Below are 17618 nucleotides of genomic sequence, written 5' to 3'. Positions count from 1 at the left end.
CAGAGCAGGCAGCTTTGCTGGGCTTCAGGCTGTGCGTCTCAGCCCTTCTGTGCGATAGCTAACCGAGTTCAGGGGTGGGTTGGAGGAAATCAGGTATTTAAATAAAAAGAAGTGGATAGCTGCAAGTATTCAGTAAGGAGGCCACACCAATACACCATTTTAAAGCATGCGCTTGAATTATGATTTATATGCCTCAGGGATAGAATTTGGAGTGATAAAGGTTTTCTGAGCACCTTCCCTGCTTTGTCAATTTTTGTACCTATTTGAACCTCTTTTGTATGTTTAATCTGTCAGCTAAGCAGACAGCAGGAAGACCTGTGGTTTGGGAGGGAGGTGCTGAAATTTTTAAGTCCTTTTATCTGACAAAGGACACCAGAGCCAGTTGTAAAATTAAAACAAGAAATGGAAGAGACAACTAAGCATTACCTTGTGCTGCTCATGTGAAAAAGAACCGCTAAATTCAAAACAAATTCAGGATCCTGTTATGCTAATTCTCTTCATTATTAATAAAATTCTTAAGCTTCAAAACCTAAAATCAAGTGCTGCAAGATGTTACAGTGTGAAACAACTTAAATTTATGTGAATCCTCTTGCAACTAACTACATGAATGTGACATAGGAGACTTTGGCTGTGCCAGGTTTAAAAAAAACCAAGAAGCCTGCATCTAATCACATAGTTTAGTATTGCCGTGAGATTCTTGTTGCTGCAGAGTTCTTGGAGTCTTGCTGTTCTGGATCCTCATCGTCTCCCTTCTTCCATCACTGTCTTTGCTAAGCCAGTTGCTAACGTGTGAGCTACCTTTGCATTCGTTACTGCTTTGCTGAAGCCTGTTCTCTTTGCTTTTGAAGTCTGTGTTCTTTGAGGAAAGAGCATCAGTCACTATGCGAGCTTCGTATTTGAAAGACCTATGTGCTGGATTAAACAGTCTGTGTTTACTACCAGCTTTCAAGAACAAAGTACAGCCTGTTCTATGGTTCAACTGCTACCCGTCTGATGAGTTGCTTCCACTCTGGTTGAAAAGTAACTCTTAAACTATTGCAAGTTAAAGCCCTTGTTTTTAATAAGTAACTTCTAACTTCTGCACAATAGGCTGAAGGGCAGAGAAGGACTCCAGTTAGTTTGCTGGTGTATGAGTGTGCTGGGCCTGGAGGAGGACATGCTACCTCGGCTGTGTTCCAGGTGCTGTTTGCTGCTTTGTCCTCTTCCTCATTAGGATGCCCTGATAGTCCAGTGAACTCCCCTGGAGCCAGTGTTCGTTTTTAAATGCAAATAGTTAAGTAGAAAACAACTTGCATGTTTTTAAGTTGATCTTCATCTTCCAAATTTGTTAAAGTCATTGGCAGAGTTTTTAGGTAAATACAAAAAACGGTTACTTGTTTTTCACATGGCAGAACTGAATCATAGAAACTGGAACAAAGTGGCAGTAGACTCGGCTTTAGTACCTGGTCCTGCCTGATGGGAGTTTGGTACTTGTTGCCTAACTTCAGGACCCTTCGGACTGAGTACTGTTCGCATAGCACTACATGATGGCAGTCTGATGTTTAGACTTCTGCCCCACAGCCTTACGCACGGTGACTTGTTACAGACCTGGCAAATCAGAGTGGGCAGAGCTATGGGGAAAGGAGAACGTGCTGTTGTGTGCTAGGAGAAAACAGGGAGTCTGCCTAGAGCAGAAAGCTCTTTTAATACTGTAGTTATTCTAATGTAGGAAAGTGGCGAGCAAGAATAGAATAGTAGTTTGGAAAGAAGGGCTTGTATGCCTGTAAACTTACCTGTCTTGTGGCTTTAATGCTGTTCTTGTGCCTGGCTTATTTGTAAATAATCGCAGCTGCAGCATACCTCTTTTCCCCCGTAACTTTAAAGTGTTTAAAGGAATTAGGAGCTTTCCCAACTAAATATTTTCTGTTCATGTGAACATTACCATGCCATTAATAAACTATGAACATTCATTATTTGCAGTAGAGTAGCATCTTGAAATTCTGATCAAGATCTGAATTTCTGCTCTGCTGTATTCATTAGAAACTGTATAAGCTCTGGGGATCTTTCCGTTTGAAATTGGAGAGCTGGATGGCATCAGGAAGTAAAAAAGCACAAGTCTGATAATGAAATGAGAGGTTAAAAATTACTCTTAAAATTGCATAGGAATGCTGTGGAGAAGTGGGAATCTGATCTAATCTCTAAAGCTCCACCAGCTGTTGCAGTCGGCAGAAAATCCTTTCTTAATAATCCATCTGGATTCTAGAGTGAAGAAAGGGCTGTTGGAGCTATCCCCTTCCTGGTCTGTTGCTCTTAAGAGTGGAGCGTGAGAACTTCTAACAAAATTCAGTCTCTCAGTATCTTGGGGTCTGATACACTTCTTCCATATTTTAGTGCAACTGCAACAGAATAATATTGACATAGGTATAGTTAATATAACTTGTTGCTGGCTAGCAACCAAATTATATCAATCTGAAACTGTTACTTGAATCATGGTTATGTGGGTAGATACGTTGTAAATCAAAGTGGATCCTCTGTGCTACATTGGCCCTTTCAGGCGTAGCCTAATATTTCACTCTCTCCACTGGTTATTTGTATCCAAGTATAGCTGTGTGAATTTGCATTTTGGCACCAGCAGAGTGATTAAATGTCAACACTGTCCTCTGCTCTAGTCTTTACTGACTTCAAAAAAGAGACATACTTCTACGCTTTGCTGTTCAGCGTGCATTTTGAGTTGCTCCTTGGGGGCTGGTTCACCTGCTTGTACAACTGTGCAAAAAATGGGGAGGGCTAGGCAGCCTGTGGGCGCTGGAGTTTGTCATCTTCTCTCTGTTTATCTTGTGCGCCCCACTGTGCTGAGTTATTGACCTGCTAGCGCGTTTGATAAAAGCTGCAGGGTGATGTCAGTAGAGCTGATGCCTTGCTGTGATGCTTTTGAATTACAGCTTCGTATGGTCATTTAATGGGGGGGGTTGTGGATGTGTATTGAAACATGGGGTCATTTTTGCAAACCATGGATTACCAGTTCTCCYACCCTGCCTCCCACCATTCAGCCCTGCTATGTACCAGTAAGCGATGGCATAGCTGAGGGTAACAAGGAGCAGAATAACCATATAATGCCAGCAGAAGCAGGTGGTAATGAACATGATATTTTCATGATCAGACCTGTCCCAGCCTGACCCACCCCAYGGTGGGTACAGAGCAAATACGATCTGCTTAGAAGAAATGGCATTTTAAGCAGGCTGGTAAGTCAGTGATACCCTTTTTCTTGGGACTGCTATTGAAAAACAGATTGTATTGACATGTTTGCTTAGCTATTATTGAGGCTAGGTCTAAAAAGGAGGTCTAAATATCTAAATCTTGTGCACTGAAATTCTTGGTACAGAAGTCTGAATTACTCACCGTAGGCTGCTTTTGCAGCCAATGCTGCCTCCGGAGGGCCATTCATCTGAGCTCTAAGATTCCTCTTATAGCAAGAATTGTTCGCTCGATATAGCTGTTTCTTTCTGTTGACTGTTAAAAGAACCATGGATGACAACCTCAAATTTAGGCTTTTAGACATTTAATTTAGGGATGATGAATCTTATGTAAAGTGACCCACCCAAGACTGTGCGGGAAGACTGTGGTAGACAAAGGTCACTCAGGTCTTTCAGRTTCCATTTAGTTTTATTGTTAAATTGCTCTCATTTGTCTGAGGCACAAGCCTGTCAGCTGAGAGAGAGCTCTTACAATTTTTAAGTTTTGAATTTTGCCAAAATAGCATAAACACTTTGCCTTTAAAATAATCTCCGATATTTGCTTTCCCACAAGTCCAACAGAATTCCCATCTGTGGATTGCGATGGAATACTGTGAAATTCTCCTTCAGCTTTGAGAGGAGTCCTAATTCCTTTTCAATTGCAAATGCTATCAATTTTCAGTTTGAACATGAGTTAATCTTGACATAATGCTTTGAGGCCTAAAAACTGGTAAATCACAGGTAAATTGTTTTAAGAACCAATTTGTTCACCCTTAGAACCTAGAAATATTCACCAAACTAACTTGGTAAGCCTTACAGCCGTATCTTGTAGTGTTGCTTATTCTCACTGTCTGCCAGGTCGCAAGTCCTAGAACAGAGTGACTCACCTGCCAGAACCAGGATCCTCGCAGAAACATGCTGGTCTTTAAGAGCTCCAGGATCAGGCGATTTTGCAAGAGCACTTCCAAGAGAGAACAGAAGACACCACCGAATATGGGAAGGAGCATCAACAAGTGGATGTGCTGATCCAGAGCAAGGTGGTCACGGCTGTGAAAACAGAAGAGCAAACCTGCCAAAGGTCACACTGTTTTCCCTGTTGTGCTAATGCTTCATAAAGAGTTAACCAGGACCTGGAAGGAAGGATCTGGAAAGATGATGGCGTTTGAAACTGGGTAAGTGACTTTAGTGTGTTGATGTGCCATTCTGAATGAATTTTCAGCAGCAGGGGAAAATTTTTTTGTTTGTCCTTGTGGGAGCAGTGGCTACTTGGTATGTACAAGACAGAGAGAAACACTCGTTCATACAGAAACCTGCTTGATTGCTCAGACAGCGTACGTGCACTAAGGACTTTTCACCTGCTTAAGCAAGCTGCCTGAAAGTCAGCCTATGTGAGAGTTGTCTCTTCCCTTTCTTCCTGCGTCCTCAGTTATACAGTGAAACTATGGGTATGGGCAGACAGTCAAAAGTCATCGAGTCTCTGTAGCTGTATGAATTGATGATCTCCTGCTGCACTGCCTTCCTTGTGGAAGGAAATGTGTTCTACTTCATAGCTGGGGTGGCCTGAGTGACAAGCAGTAACTTGGTAAGCTGTTGTACTGCGCTTTGTTTCTGCGTGTTCCTGAAAGAACGCTTCCCACTTAGGCTGGCCTGTAAACCTGTGAAGCATTCTTAATGCTGGTGATAAGCAGAGAGGGAGGCTGTTAATCCAATCAACCTGTTACCGCTTTTGTCAGTTTTATTGTCGCAGCATCATRTGTGATCTCTGTACGATTCTAGCAGCATACCAGAAATCATAAAATGCACTGGGTTGTTGTTCCAAATGTGTTAGGATACCTGGGCAGGACGGAACGTGTTAATCTTCAAAGCTGGGCTTTCCCAACAGAAATGTGAGGCGGAATGGGTGACAAGAGCCTTGCAAAGCCATGAGTGCTTCATTGTCACAAAAATAACACCCTATTCCTTGAAAGGCGACGTGAAGGCTTAGTCTGTGTGTTTAGGTAGCTGTGACCAAGAATCCCCAGTCAGAGGGGTGAGTCCAGCAGCTACAATGCTTCTACAGTCTCTGTCTGTTGCTACTAACCTTGAATGAACATAGCTTGGGAGAGCATGAAGTGTCCAGCCCAGGCAGCATCTTGAGTGGGAGAGCGCTGAGCACTTCTGCTACGCCAGAGAGGCCGTAGCCAAGGTACATGGTTCCATGCGTCCGGGCTAACAAATTCACCCAGCTGTTATCGTTCTTATTGTAGAGATGCAAGCAGGGTCCCTCGGGAATGAACTGCCCAGGAARAAATCCTGACCAAGGGCAAAGAGCAATCAAGGGAAGGGAAGGAGAACAGCTTTACCATCTGGGATAGGCCAGGCTTGTACAGAGAGTTAATATCTCTTTTAAGACAAATGGATATATTTGGAAAAAGTAGGCAAGCTTTGAGGTTTACTACAAAGAGGGGCAAGTCAAAGTTCAACATACAGGCACTGTGCAAAAAGCCCTTCTCCTAGGCTATAGCTGGCCCTGTACACTACGTGATATAGTCAGGTAAGCATTGGGCAAGTGCTTTTTCAGTATTAATTATTATATTAGTCATTATTAATCACACATGGAGAGGACCTGTACTGCTGACAGAAGCAGTGAGACTGGTTGTCTTAACTGTACAAATCTGTCAATCTTTCTGAAGTTAAAAGGCAGATACATCTTCTTAAAGCTAATCTATGTGATACGACAGGAGAGGTCCTTCAAAACCCAGTAGGCAGATTCTCTTTCCTTTCCCATTATGTAGGAAACTTGGTATTTGTTGTTTGCGATGACATACGCTGATCCCAAGGTGCTACCCAGATGGGAGAAAAAACATAGTGCTAGTGGTGAAAAGCTGATCGTGTGATAGAGCACTTACCTATTAGAGAAAGGGTGGTCTTGACTACTCTTTCAAGGACCTCCAGATACTGAAAATACTTATTGGTGCTAAAGTTTTTACTCTCTTTTTGCATGAAATGCTTGATGGGGTGTTTCACAGACCACAGGAGTCCTAGTCCTAGGAAGTCAGAGCCTGGAAGGGCATGGCCTTCAAAGCTTTTCATCACTAGATGTTATGAAAAGATAAAAAGATCTCAGTGTCAAAAAGCGATGGTGTTTCTTTAGTTTTAAAACTCTTACACAGAGCAGGCTATTATGTTATGTTGGTATTTATAGCAGACCAACAGAGTCGGTGATTCTCCCCTGCACCAATCCATATCGGCCTGATTTTTTAAGTTGTCCAAGCAGCTTTCRTTGACTACATCCATGCACCTAGATTTTAACAATTTTGGCAAGAAGGATTAGGGTTTGTTGCATTAATGCTGGATTTAATCCCTGCTTATGTTTTTGCTGTTTTTTTGAAATATAAGTCAAGCATCTCAGAGAGCAACAATTAATTGGCTTCCAAATAAGTTGTTTCATATTATTTCCAGGTAGACATTGGCAATAGAACCAGAACAGGTGATGGATTTGCAGATGTTAATTACTTCCTCAGAAAGGATTTCTTGTGCTGGCAATTACCAGTTGAATGTGTGAGGCTGTTATTTTCCCGAGAGCCAGAAATACTAGGTGGATAACAAGGTGGCAGTTTTAAAAAAGAATATTCTCACTATCTCATGTAGCAATAGCAACGGATAAGGTTGCTCAGTACTTTCCACTGTGTTTGCTTAAAATTTCACCAAGCTTTAATTGTTTGGGCTGAAATTTTCCATGCTAGGTATCTGCCTCCAGCTGAAGTTTGGGGGAAATTTTCAGGCAAAACAGTTCAAAATTTTCTATTAATGGGATTAGGGAAAAATAGTGCTTTGCCGTTCACTCCTTCACAYGGTGCCCGTTGTGACCTTGGGGAAGCCACTTGGTACTTCCTGGCCTTTATTCTCCACCAGCTTACTCCATAGGGAGTGGAGGAAGTGAAAGCAGGGATGAGTTTGACAATCACATGTTATGTTGGTGAGGGAAGATAAATGGAATGATAGGATTTCATGGGAAAACCGGGGGAAGGAGTTGGCAGCAAACCAGCGAAAGAAAAGGAGGAATACCAGGCAGAGGGCAAGAAGGCTGCAAGAGACGGGGCAGTAGGGATGTAGCCACACTTTCCCTGAAAGTCGTGTCAGTTCCTTGACTCCCGTTTCCACATTCCCAAGGTATGTCCTGTCAGCAGAGAGCTTAACAATCAAGATCAGTCTTGATTTGATGATCATGTATGAAGAATCATTTTCCTTTCAGAGTTACAGCTTAGCTACATTTGGATGGTTTTCAGGCAGGTTGGCAAAAGGCATGTCTCCAGCACCAGAGCTTGCTCCAAGGTGTGCAGGAGCAAGAGCTTACCAAGGGAAGGTTTCAAGAGGCTTGTTTTTATCCACAGCTAAACAGTGCAACTCTTTTGCTTAAGCAGCAGAAATATTTTAACAGAAATATAATGAAAAACTCTAAAAAGAAACAGATAAAAACAGATTTCTTGCTTCATTTGATAGCATTAGCAGCAATGCATGAAGGAATTGGTGTCTTTTTCATAAAATTAATGCTATGTTTTGCCTCTGACAAAACCATAAACATCTCAAACCTTGAACTCTTACTTTTCCAAAGACCACTCCTGAGCTACTTGAAAGRAATTGAGAAATAGAGCAGGCAGAGTTATAACATTTTCAATACTCATGCTGTTTATTGCAGTGTGCTTGGCAGTGCTAAGCAAGGAGGGCCRTAACAATTTCCATTAAAGTTAGAAAGGTATGGCATCTGCGATGCTTTAGGGATTAAGCTYGTCTGATAAAATGCGCCTGCGCCTCACATCATACTGTGCCCTTGTTGTGCTTTATTAAGGGCATTACTAAAAATATAAGACTCATGCTCCTTCTRCTTCTTTACCTATTCACTCCTGTGATCTCTGCTCTCACTTTCCCACCTCATTAGTTTAGCTCCTGACCCCCTGGTCCTGCAGGGACTCTGTGTGCCACTGTCACCAGCCCATTCACYCTTCTTGCCTCTTGTGTTTCCTTAAAGTGGTGCAAGTGTGAGATCCTTTGTTACCTAAATTCACTCTTTCAGGTGTTTGTTGCTTGCTAATGGCAATGCAGAGAGGGYTTGCTGCAGACAGGACAGTGTTAGTAGATTCAAAACATTACTAAGGAAAAAAAGAGCATGCAGCCAAGATTTTTTTTTCCTGCTCTCTTTGCTAGCTTGCTATTGCCGAGGGCTGTAGAGAGAACCACTAGGAAGCTKGGAAAAGAGCTTTAGATAAAAGATGTCCTGTGGCTACAGAAATGGCACTGGAAAACAGTTCTTCCAAACACTTCCAAGGGCTCTATTCTCACAAAAGCCTTTCCCTCCTACTGCCAAAGCTTCTTGGGCAGTGGGCAGCCCTGGCCTGCCCTAACTCACCTTCCAGTGGCTGGCCTCTGCCACACAAATGCTTCTGCCCCTTCGCAGACCATGCTCAGTCTGACCAGCTCAACCCCAGGTAACTACGGAAGAATAGAATTGATACCATTCATTCATGGAAGGAAGAGAAGGGATTTACCTGTATGATTTGCACCAGTTGGTTCACTTTCTGTCCCGTCTGCTGCAGAGAYAAAAGTACACTTCTCCTTAAATTCTGGGTTGTCTGTGAGCTGGGGCTGGTGCAGGGCTGGGTAGTTCTGCAATCTTAGGGAGCGGGGAAATCYGTGAAGTAACTCTTTCAAAACAGGCCATGGCAAAAGGTGGTTCCTCATGCCTGTAGTTGCTATATTCCCAGTATCTGCAATAGTATATAAAAGTCTCCTCCAGACTCCTGGTTATAACACGCATTTGTAGCGAGAGGGAGTGGCTGAACTGAGTGAATCCAATCCCCACCGAAGAGCGAGTCCAGGCAAGAATTCTGGCCATTTGCTCAGTTTTGCATTGTAGCTGTCTGCTGGCACAGCTTGCTTTTTCTGATTCAAAGTCATCTGCAGAGGCTAATTGTTTTTAATTAGCTTCCTTTCCTATTCTGTTAGAGTGCCTAGGAGATATTTAGGATGATGGGAAATTAAGGCTTGGTTTGGGGATAGGGATAAGGAGGCCTTGATTTTTAAAAACTTGTCATTGTGGATGTCTAGCTTTTTTTGCCAAAGATCTTTGGCTTCTTTCAAATAAAACAAGCAAGAAATATTAGCAAAAATCGGAAGTTTAAACAGGCTGACCAAAATTCCTGCCCCTTCCAGCACATTTGAGTTTTCCACATTCTCCAATTTCACCAGTCTGCAAGGGTATAGCATTTCCTAGGCTGGCTGGAATTTGCAGCAGAACTAGCAGAAAAAGAAAGGCCATTTCAGGCCACATGTCTCCACTGTTAAGGCCATTTTTTGTGCTTTTTTTGTGTGGCACAGCTAACATTATAAAGAAGAGAGCTACTGATAGGTTTTGACACAAGCCAAGAGGGAGGGAACTCTTTGGTATGCCATCTTCTGCCACTGTTGCTTAAGGTCATTTGGCTGTTTTTCCTTAAAAATTAAAACCTGGATTTGAATTATGACACTCTACAGGCTCCCAAGAAAGGTCTGCTCTCTGTGACCAGCAGTACTTGCATGTTGTCTAGAGTGAAGCTGCAGTTTAGGAATCATTACCACCAAATTTGCATGTAACAGGTTAGATTGGATCTAAATTGGGTATGGCACATGCTTGTGTTTCTGTTGGGTCAGCCAGAGCACCCCACGGAGCATCTGTGCCTGCTTTGTGCTTGTACGTTTGAAAGAGCTCTGATCAGAGCGGTGTGCGTGGGTGGGTATTAGGTGCCCCAGCACGAAGCCTGCTGCAACCCACTAATGATTCAGCTGGATTGGCACTGGGATCACTTCATCCTGTGAAATAGGTGCCTGGATGAATTTCAGTTTGGTGGTATGTCAGACACATTTCACGAGGTGTTGAACTATCTGCTGGAGATGCTTGTGTCCCTCCGTGAGCTCAGGTGTGACTGGCTAAGGAATATCCACTGAGGGGACAAGAACCCGCTAAGGCTACATGACACGAGTCACCGATGCAGTATAAACTACCGGCTGCCACTTGTGGTTTCTCCACTTGCCCTTCTGGCACTAATACATTGTTCTGGAAATTACTTCACTACATTCTGCTGAGCAGCAAACATTCATTGGGAAGATGAGAAAGAACTTAACCTGAACTCGGGCTGATAAATAGGGATTTTAGAGAGCGCTTGGAGGAGAAGGTAGGAGTGTCCTGTGTAATGACAGATGGAGAGGTCGAGCTGGTTTACATATGCTGAATCGTTTTCTGGGAACAATATAGCACAGCACTTCCAAACCATACTGTTGTTGCCCCAAAGGGTAGCCAGACTGCCTTACCATGAGATTGGTAATTCCAGAGCTGCTGATAGACTTGTGACTTTGGTTGAATTTCTTGAGGACAGACTGTCAGTATTTGTGCAACTTGTGCTGTAAGGCTAAGTATTTTCTCTCCTGATGAAATAGGTGATGTGATAGAGTTGGATTAAGTCCTGTTCAAAGGGCTGTCAGTGATTTTATGGAACTYTGTCATGTTCCTGTCAGCCAGCAGTTTGCCACAGTCAGGCTGCCTTTCTCCTGCTCAAGCGGAGTTGTTCAGGTTGCTGGCAATGAGATACTGTTTGCCAGTGACTCTTCCAGACCACCCAGCTCCTCTGTCTGTCCAGGCTCTCCTAACTTGTTTAGGACAGAACTCAGTGCTGGCCAGTGGTCTGATTCTCACAGAAACACAAGTGAGATGCTACCTCACATCCGTCGGTCTAAATCCTCCACGGAACAAGACAGAATGGAGGATGAGGATTACTTCTGCCCTTACACAATAGGTGAATTATTCTTTAAGTCAGGTGTGGTCACCCTTTTGGCTGCGTGACCTATCTGGAAATGCTGAGATCAGTGATTCTTTTCTTTCYTTTTTTCACTAGCCAAGTGTTGTCCTCCTACAGATGTTCAGTAAAGTCTCAATTTACTAGGATTTAATTGCAGTTCATCTACTACTGTTCTGGAACAGCGCCTATATCTTTCTCTCACCTTCTTGTCTTGATATCAGATAGCACYGCTCATTTTGCACTTTCAAAAGCCAATGAGAAGAATTAGTCTTTCAGAAACAAACTTCAGGGATCTGGATGTCAAAACTTCCAGTAAGGARGTCTGCCTTTAAAAGAAGAAACCCAGCAAGAAAAAGCTCACCCTGTTGCTATGGAAAGGGACAAGATACAATTTTGGCCCAAACAAGTTAAAAACCTTTAGTTAAATAGATACAATATTCTGGGTGAGGATCCTCTAGATTTTTGTGTCCCCTCCAGAACCTCACCAGGAGAAAGTTATAGATGAGGTTCTTTGTACTGCAGTAACTCCGCGTTTGTTACTAGATGAATCAATGGCTGATGACAGATGCTGCTTGCTTCCATGCAGGTTTTTCTGTGAGACCTTGTGCTCTGGCTATAGGTCCAAAGTGAAATCTGTCTACCGCTGGCTTATCTGAGCTCTCTGCTCTCAGGCATTACTTGTGTTCCTTCCTTTAATTCAGTTTCATTTTACTGTCCTTTAACTTGACTTCCTTTTGTGGCCTCAAGCCAGAACCTGTAAGTCTGAGTGAAGTCTCAACTCCAGAATCCAAGCCATGTCCATGGCGTGTCCGACTGAAACTGGCCCATGAGGTGGGTTTCTCCTGGGCCATGCTGGTGCTGCCCTGCGAGTGCCTGCCACGGTGAATGCACCTTGCTCTCAGGTGCACACTAGTGACTGCAAGCCATGAGGGTCACATTGGCGTGAGCAAAACCTAAGTCCAAAGCATTGAGCTACAACATTGCGGGCAGGTGAACTGTCCCCATACACTCCATCTCTCCTGCTGGGGGGAAAAGGCCCTAACAGTGCCTGCTGCAGGGACAGTCAGGCTGTCTTTGTACAGAATGAATGCCTTCGGCTTAGCCACGGGCATCTTACAGGAGGCGACATGGGTGTGTGGAGATGGGTTGGAGAATGCTGAGCTTAGRGGGCTTCCTGGTCCACACACTGGGGAGTTAAGATAGGAAGTCTATTGTATGTTTTTCCTTTGGGTAACTGGGTTTAAATGTAGGCTATAGCTTCATGCCAAAATCATACTGATTCCCTAGTTGTCGATAAAGTTTTTCAGGGAAAGTAGTTAGAGATGACTTTGTTATGAAAGTGTGAGTCAAAAAGCCCCGAAGCAAATACCCAAAGTTACCTGTGCCCTACAGAGAAGCCGGAGAAACCTATTCTGCTTCCAGGAAGGTCATATTTAGCTCTTCACTTGTCTTTGTTAATCTGCAGTCTCCACCACTGTACTTTGTACTGCTGCCTCCTGCTGTGAACGCTATTGCAGATGCTAGGCACTCCCTCAAAACATGTTTTCCTTTGCAGCAAGATCTGCACGGCTCTCCCTGGCTTTTTTGCAGTCACAACTTCCCTGTGAATACTGAGCACCTGCCTCACGATGCAGCCCAGACAAGTGATGATTCAGATGCCACGCAGGAGAGTTGTGGTGTGACATGAAAGCAGCTCCACTCTGCAGTGGTACGTGGTACACAGCCTCTTCCTGCATGGTCCTTGCACCCCTGTGGCAGAGGTTCACCTTTGCCATGTTTGTCATTGCTGCTCCATCCTGGAACAAACTACGTTTCTCTTCCACAGCATAGAGGTAACGTGTATTAGTTAGAGGAGAGCTGCTGCTGCTCAGTGGGTTCGCAGTACCTCATCTCGTGCACAGCAGTGGTTCCCAGCTCCTGCTGAGCCTGRAGAACCCTCCTGCAGCTCTCTTTGTCATCCATGCCAAAGGCTGCTGGTCAGTGAAAAGATCAGCTTTTGTCTGGGGCAGTGTCCCGGTTCTCCCCAGGATGCCTTGTTCTGCTTTTGCTCCTGCAGCACTAAATGGAAAGTTTCTAAGGAAGGGGATAAATAAACAGCATCAAGGCAGAAACAGTGTTCCCCTCATAGCTATTTCTGCCCAAATAATGTCGTGTCCCACAAGCTTTTACTACTGTTGTTGCTGCCCAGGAGCTTAATCTCGTATATGACTTTGCTCACACTGTTCCCAGCCCACTGATAGTTCAAGAGACATGCTCTCATGTCTCTGTAGCTGGGATCAGTTGCAAGGTGAGGCAGGTTTCCCAATGACTCCCTGTCCTCTTCTGGAGGGAAGCTGGGGGCTTTCCTTCAGTCCATGGACAAATATTATGTCTCACCTCTGACAGACTGAACTCTGCTGGGTGAGTTTGCTGCCAGTCTTGCTCCTGGGCGTGTTAGCAGGTGCAGTCTCACCATACCCCACTAGAGGGATAGTTGGAAAAACATCATGCAGTTTGTGGTTTGAAATATGGCAGAAGCCGAATCGTGGAACAGCTCCAAAAATTAAAACTAGATACCCCATCCCCTGTCCTCCCCACCAAAAAGTGAGGGGAATAAGAGGAATAAGTGATAAGTCAAAGCTGCATGGGTTTTTTTTTTTTTTGGGTTGTAAACAGTTGAGGTAACATCATCACACGTTCTGAACTTTATTTTTTGTACAAGTAAAGCTCTTCTCTGTGACCAGCCAAGGCAAGGCAGGTGAGCACCGGCCAACTCCACTTTTTTGTAATAAACAGAAGAGAAATGGGTAACTCGGAGGTGTTGTCTGCATCCTTCACCCAGCTAAGTCACGGCCCCAGCTTATGCATTTGCAGCTTGTTAGGCAGACAGGACCTTAACTGACTTTGAAACTTGGGTGTGCCTGTGTGCAGCCAGGTTTCAAAATACACAGTGCCAGAAACCAGGCAGTCAAGCCTGTCCACTCTCTTGCAGTTACAGTTTGGTTGGCAAACACTTGCTGTTGCTGATTCAGAGCTCACAGAAGAGGTTCTGCTTTCACAAGTCATGGAAGAGCTCATGAAAGGACGCAGCAAATAGTATAGTCCCAGGAGCAAGCTTGTATCCTGTGATGTATTTTCTAGTCTTTTGCATTCCCTGTCCCACAGCTCTCAGCTGTCTGGCATCGCTAGGGACAGAGACACAAGAAATGAGCCCCCCGGCTCTAATCATCTCAGGAAGGCACTGTAAAATGGACACTCTTTTGCCTGAGTGCTAAAGCAGGACAAACTGGCTGGTATTACTGGTGCAAAGGGCAAAGCTACTTTTGATCCCTGCCAAGGTCATGTTTTGGAAGCAGGACTCTCACTCCAGAGCTTTTGAGAGAGGCAGTTGAGATCAAAGGATAAGTTCACATCCAAATTACACAGCAATCATTGAACAGCTTTCTGAAAGTAGCAACACTACTCGGCTCTGCCTCACAGCATCGTGTGGCCAATTGAGGGCAACTCAGTGCTCTTTTACAGGTCCCATTCTCCAAGGTCAGTAACTGTTCTCTTTGCATTACAGATGGAGAGACTGGATCATGCTGGGACAACTTGCCCCAGGCCCCAAAGCAAGGAAGAGCGGTCCCCGTGGAGATCGTCAGTCGAGCAGTACCCAGTGTTCACCACCAGACCATGCTCCTTTGCTCTCCAGGAGCTGCCAGTTCAGCTGGAAACCACAGTGCTTCTGGATGACGTTTTCCTCTCCTCCCAGTGAATCAGCCTTTTATTTACTCTTTGGAATGCAAAGTAACAGGACACCCTGTGAGTCTTATCTCTCTCCATCTTTTGTATCCCTGTCCGAGTTGCCTGACTGGATTGAGTGTTTTAGCTGCAGACACAGATGGGGTGGTTTCAGGGCTGTCTGGCAGGAATGTAGGTGGGAGGGCACTGCCAGTGAAATTTGAATTTAGGAGTCTCACTGAGAACAGAATCCTTGAGACATACGGCAGTGAAGAAAACGCTTTGTCACTGACTGTTTGAATCCAGCTCTTCACTGGTGTGGCTATGTGGATGGATGGTGCTCATTTTTGGAGCTAGAATTACTGGGAACTGCCTCCGTCAGAAGACGTTTCCCCCTGCAGGCAGCCTGCCTTCACTCCTTGTGTAAGCAGCTGCTTTTTCCCCTCTTTTCCCTGCATGGCATTTCCAGGGCTGGGAGCTGATGCAGAAGTAGTCTGCCTGTTCGGGTGGTGATTGCTGCTCCGGCAGCTAATCCCTGGCTCCTTTGGGAATCTCATGGGGGTTGAACTCACCCTGATTTAGCTCTTGCAACTTGAATACAGTTATAACAAAGACGGACTTGGTTCTCAGAGTTTAAATGGAGCCTAAAGCAAGTGATCTCCTTCCTTCTAAAGGTGTGTTAAGCTTCATTGTGCTGCTGCCAGAATACCGTTGTGGCCACACTGATATAAAAAGACAAGCTGAGGAGGAAGAGGTGACAGCTTTTATTTAATGAACCAATATAGGTGAGAAGAAACCGAGGCTTTGTTTGTTGCTGATTATTGCCACTGCATGTGGGTAAGTTATTTGATCTTTCTGCTTCAATTACATCCTTCTTCATACCAGAGTCTTGGCTGGGCTTGGCATCCTTCAGTCAGACTAGAGACCCATGCAAGTATCTGTCACTGCAAAAGCACGTGACAGACTGCTTATTGAGAATTGCCGCTTCGATGATCTGGGTCTGTACAGTGCCTAGAAAAACGGGGGCCCTGAGCTACCATGATGACTTAGCCATTACTGCAGCACAGGCACTAAATAAATCATTGCTTTAGCAGCTAAGAAACAGAAATTCATTTAGGGCTCTAAAACAATTGCCTCCCAGCTAGACAGTATTTTATACTGCCACATATATTGCTTTCTCCTTTCCCAGCAGTGATTGCATTCCCTTGTTCAAAGAGCCAGTTGGGCTAATGAATTAGTTTTAAAGTGTGAGTGGCTTGAATGACAGGAAACACTGAGCGTTCACAGCTCTACGTGAAACCAACAGGAGTTGTGGATCTTTGCGAGAGACACCTTAGGCCTCAAAGGGGGAGTCTGCGTTTTGTCCTCATTAGCCACATCCCAGAGCACAGTGTTTGCCTGGCACCTGCATGCCAAAAAAGGTGAAGAGGAGAAATTTGCAGAAACAAAGAGCAGTGGTTCGGTTCAGAGCAGCTGCTTTATACCTAAAATATGCTGTTTCACTGGGGTATTAAGTCAAACTGAAGCACCTGCAGTCAGCTAGGGAGGGAGTGGCTGTAAAACCAGAGCGCTGGGCTGGGCACCGGTGAGAAAGCTGAGAGCAGCTCCTGACATCAGCCAGCCGGGTAGTTTCAGCRGACTGACTAACAAAGCCACCTTTGAAAGGGGAATGCCTTACTCTGGAGATACTTCCTGCTGTGCTGTGCTCGGGAAGTGAATGGGATTCCAGTAGTTGATGAGGGAGCAGGGAAGGTGGTGGCAGAGGTATTTCTATAAAAGCCCAGAAGTTATGCTATATTTCTCATGTAGAGAGAAAACAGCAGGATCACAGATCCGAGATCACCCCTTTCTCCCAGACAGACACCTGCAAAAGGAACTCAAAGCTTTCGCTCTGCGCGAGACATTTCAGAGCAAGGGGAAACAGAGGTAACCCAGCAAGCATCTCCCTGCTGCATATGAATCATTGGGCAACTTCTGTTATACTAAAAACAGAAATTTAAAGATACAAGTGTGGAAAAAAAGTCAGTTTCAGGGCTGGATGGGGTTGGTGTTAAAGGATTCAGAGCGGCAGTGGGATGCTAGCTAAGCCTTCGGATAGTTTGACAGGCCTATCGCTTGTTGATATAGACTATCACGTGTAACACTGAGAAGGGAAGAACTGAACTTAAAGTCTTCCCAAGAAAAATGTTGCTGGTCCAGCTACCTTTTATCTTGATGTACTCTTGAATATGAGAAGCCTAAAAACTGGGGTGTGKGGGGGAGTCACCTTTCCAGGAAAGGGAAAATGATGGCATAAGACCATGTCAGGAATGTGGATTTCAATGCTAAAAGCCCTCTTTCGAATCTATATTAGAGCTTCTCAAAACCCAGACCTTTGCCTCAGGTCCTTCCCCTTCTTCTCTGGGAGCACAGCTGAATATTAGATCGTACCATCACTGGGAGCTGTTGCTGATGTGTGAGCAACGCTCGTGAGTGCCAAGTTTGGATACATGTGCAGTTTCTGCTGGACCGCTGTGTTGATTGTTGTTTTGCATATGGTCTCCTCTGCTTGGTAAGAGATGGCTCCTCATTAAGGTGCCGCAGCTTTGTTGAGAGCAGGCTTTAGTCTGGGATTAAGGGAATGTTTTACTTTGGCAGACCTTGAGCATGCAAAAAGTTAGTGAGGTTTTATGAACAGCAGGCTTGTCCCTGGGGCAAAAGCGCCTGTGCGTGCTGGAGTGCCTTCTTTAAGGCGAGGTTTCATAACGCCATAGGTGGTGTCACCCCAGGAGGGATAAGACCTGGGCTACGCTGAAGGCTTGTTGTGCACAAGGGTGCTAGCCAGCCCTCCCGCCGGCTGAGAGGCAGCTTGCGTTGGTCAAAAAGAAAAGAAAGACTTTCCTGGTTTACTTTGCTC

General features: G+C 44.7%; 1 protein-coding gene across 3 annotated transcripts in view; it reads left to right on the top strand.

Annotated features, from left to right (window-relative positions):
- Positions 1–1157: 1157 nt before the first annotated feature.
- ST14 (suppression of tumorigenicity 14) overlaps positions 1158–17618 on the top strand; it is a 42770-nt gene continuing 26309 nt past the window's right edge. The window contains exons 1-6 of one of the 3 annotated variants that reach the window (XM_026071696.1): positions 3206–3221; positions 4071–4384; positions 12576–12728; positions 14565–14803; positions 15397–15559; positions 16532–16648. In XM_026071696.1, coding sequence (XP_025927481.1) covers positions 15554–15559; positions 16532–16648 — 123 coding nt within the window. In that variant the 5' untranslated portion in view covers positions 3206–3221; positions 4071–4384; positions 12576–12728; positions 14565–14803; positions 15397–15553. Of the gene's footprint in view, positions 1180–3205; positions 3222–4070; positions 4385–12575; positions 12729–14564; positions 14804–15396; positions 15560–16531; positions 16649–17618 lie in introns of those variants that run through there. The other 2 variants (XM_026071698.1, XM_026071700.1) reach the window with 2 other exon arrangements.

Source organism: Apteryx rowi, unplaced genomic scaffold, assembly GCF_003343035.1.
Source record: "Apteryx rowi isolate R43461 unplaced genomic scaffold, aptRow1 scaffold_33, whole genome shotgun sequence".
NCBI lineage: Eukaryota > Metazoa > Chordata > Aves > Apterygiformes > Apterygidae > Apteryx > Apteryx rowi.
The sequence above is the reverse complement of the archived record's forward strand: the minus strand, read 5'-3'. Positions and strand labels throughout refer to the sequence as shown.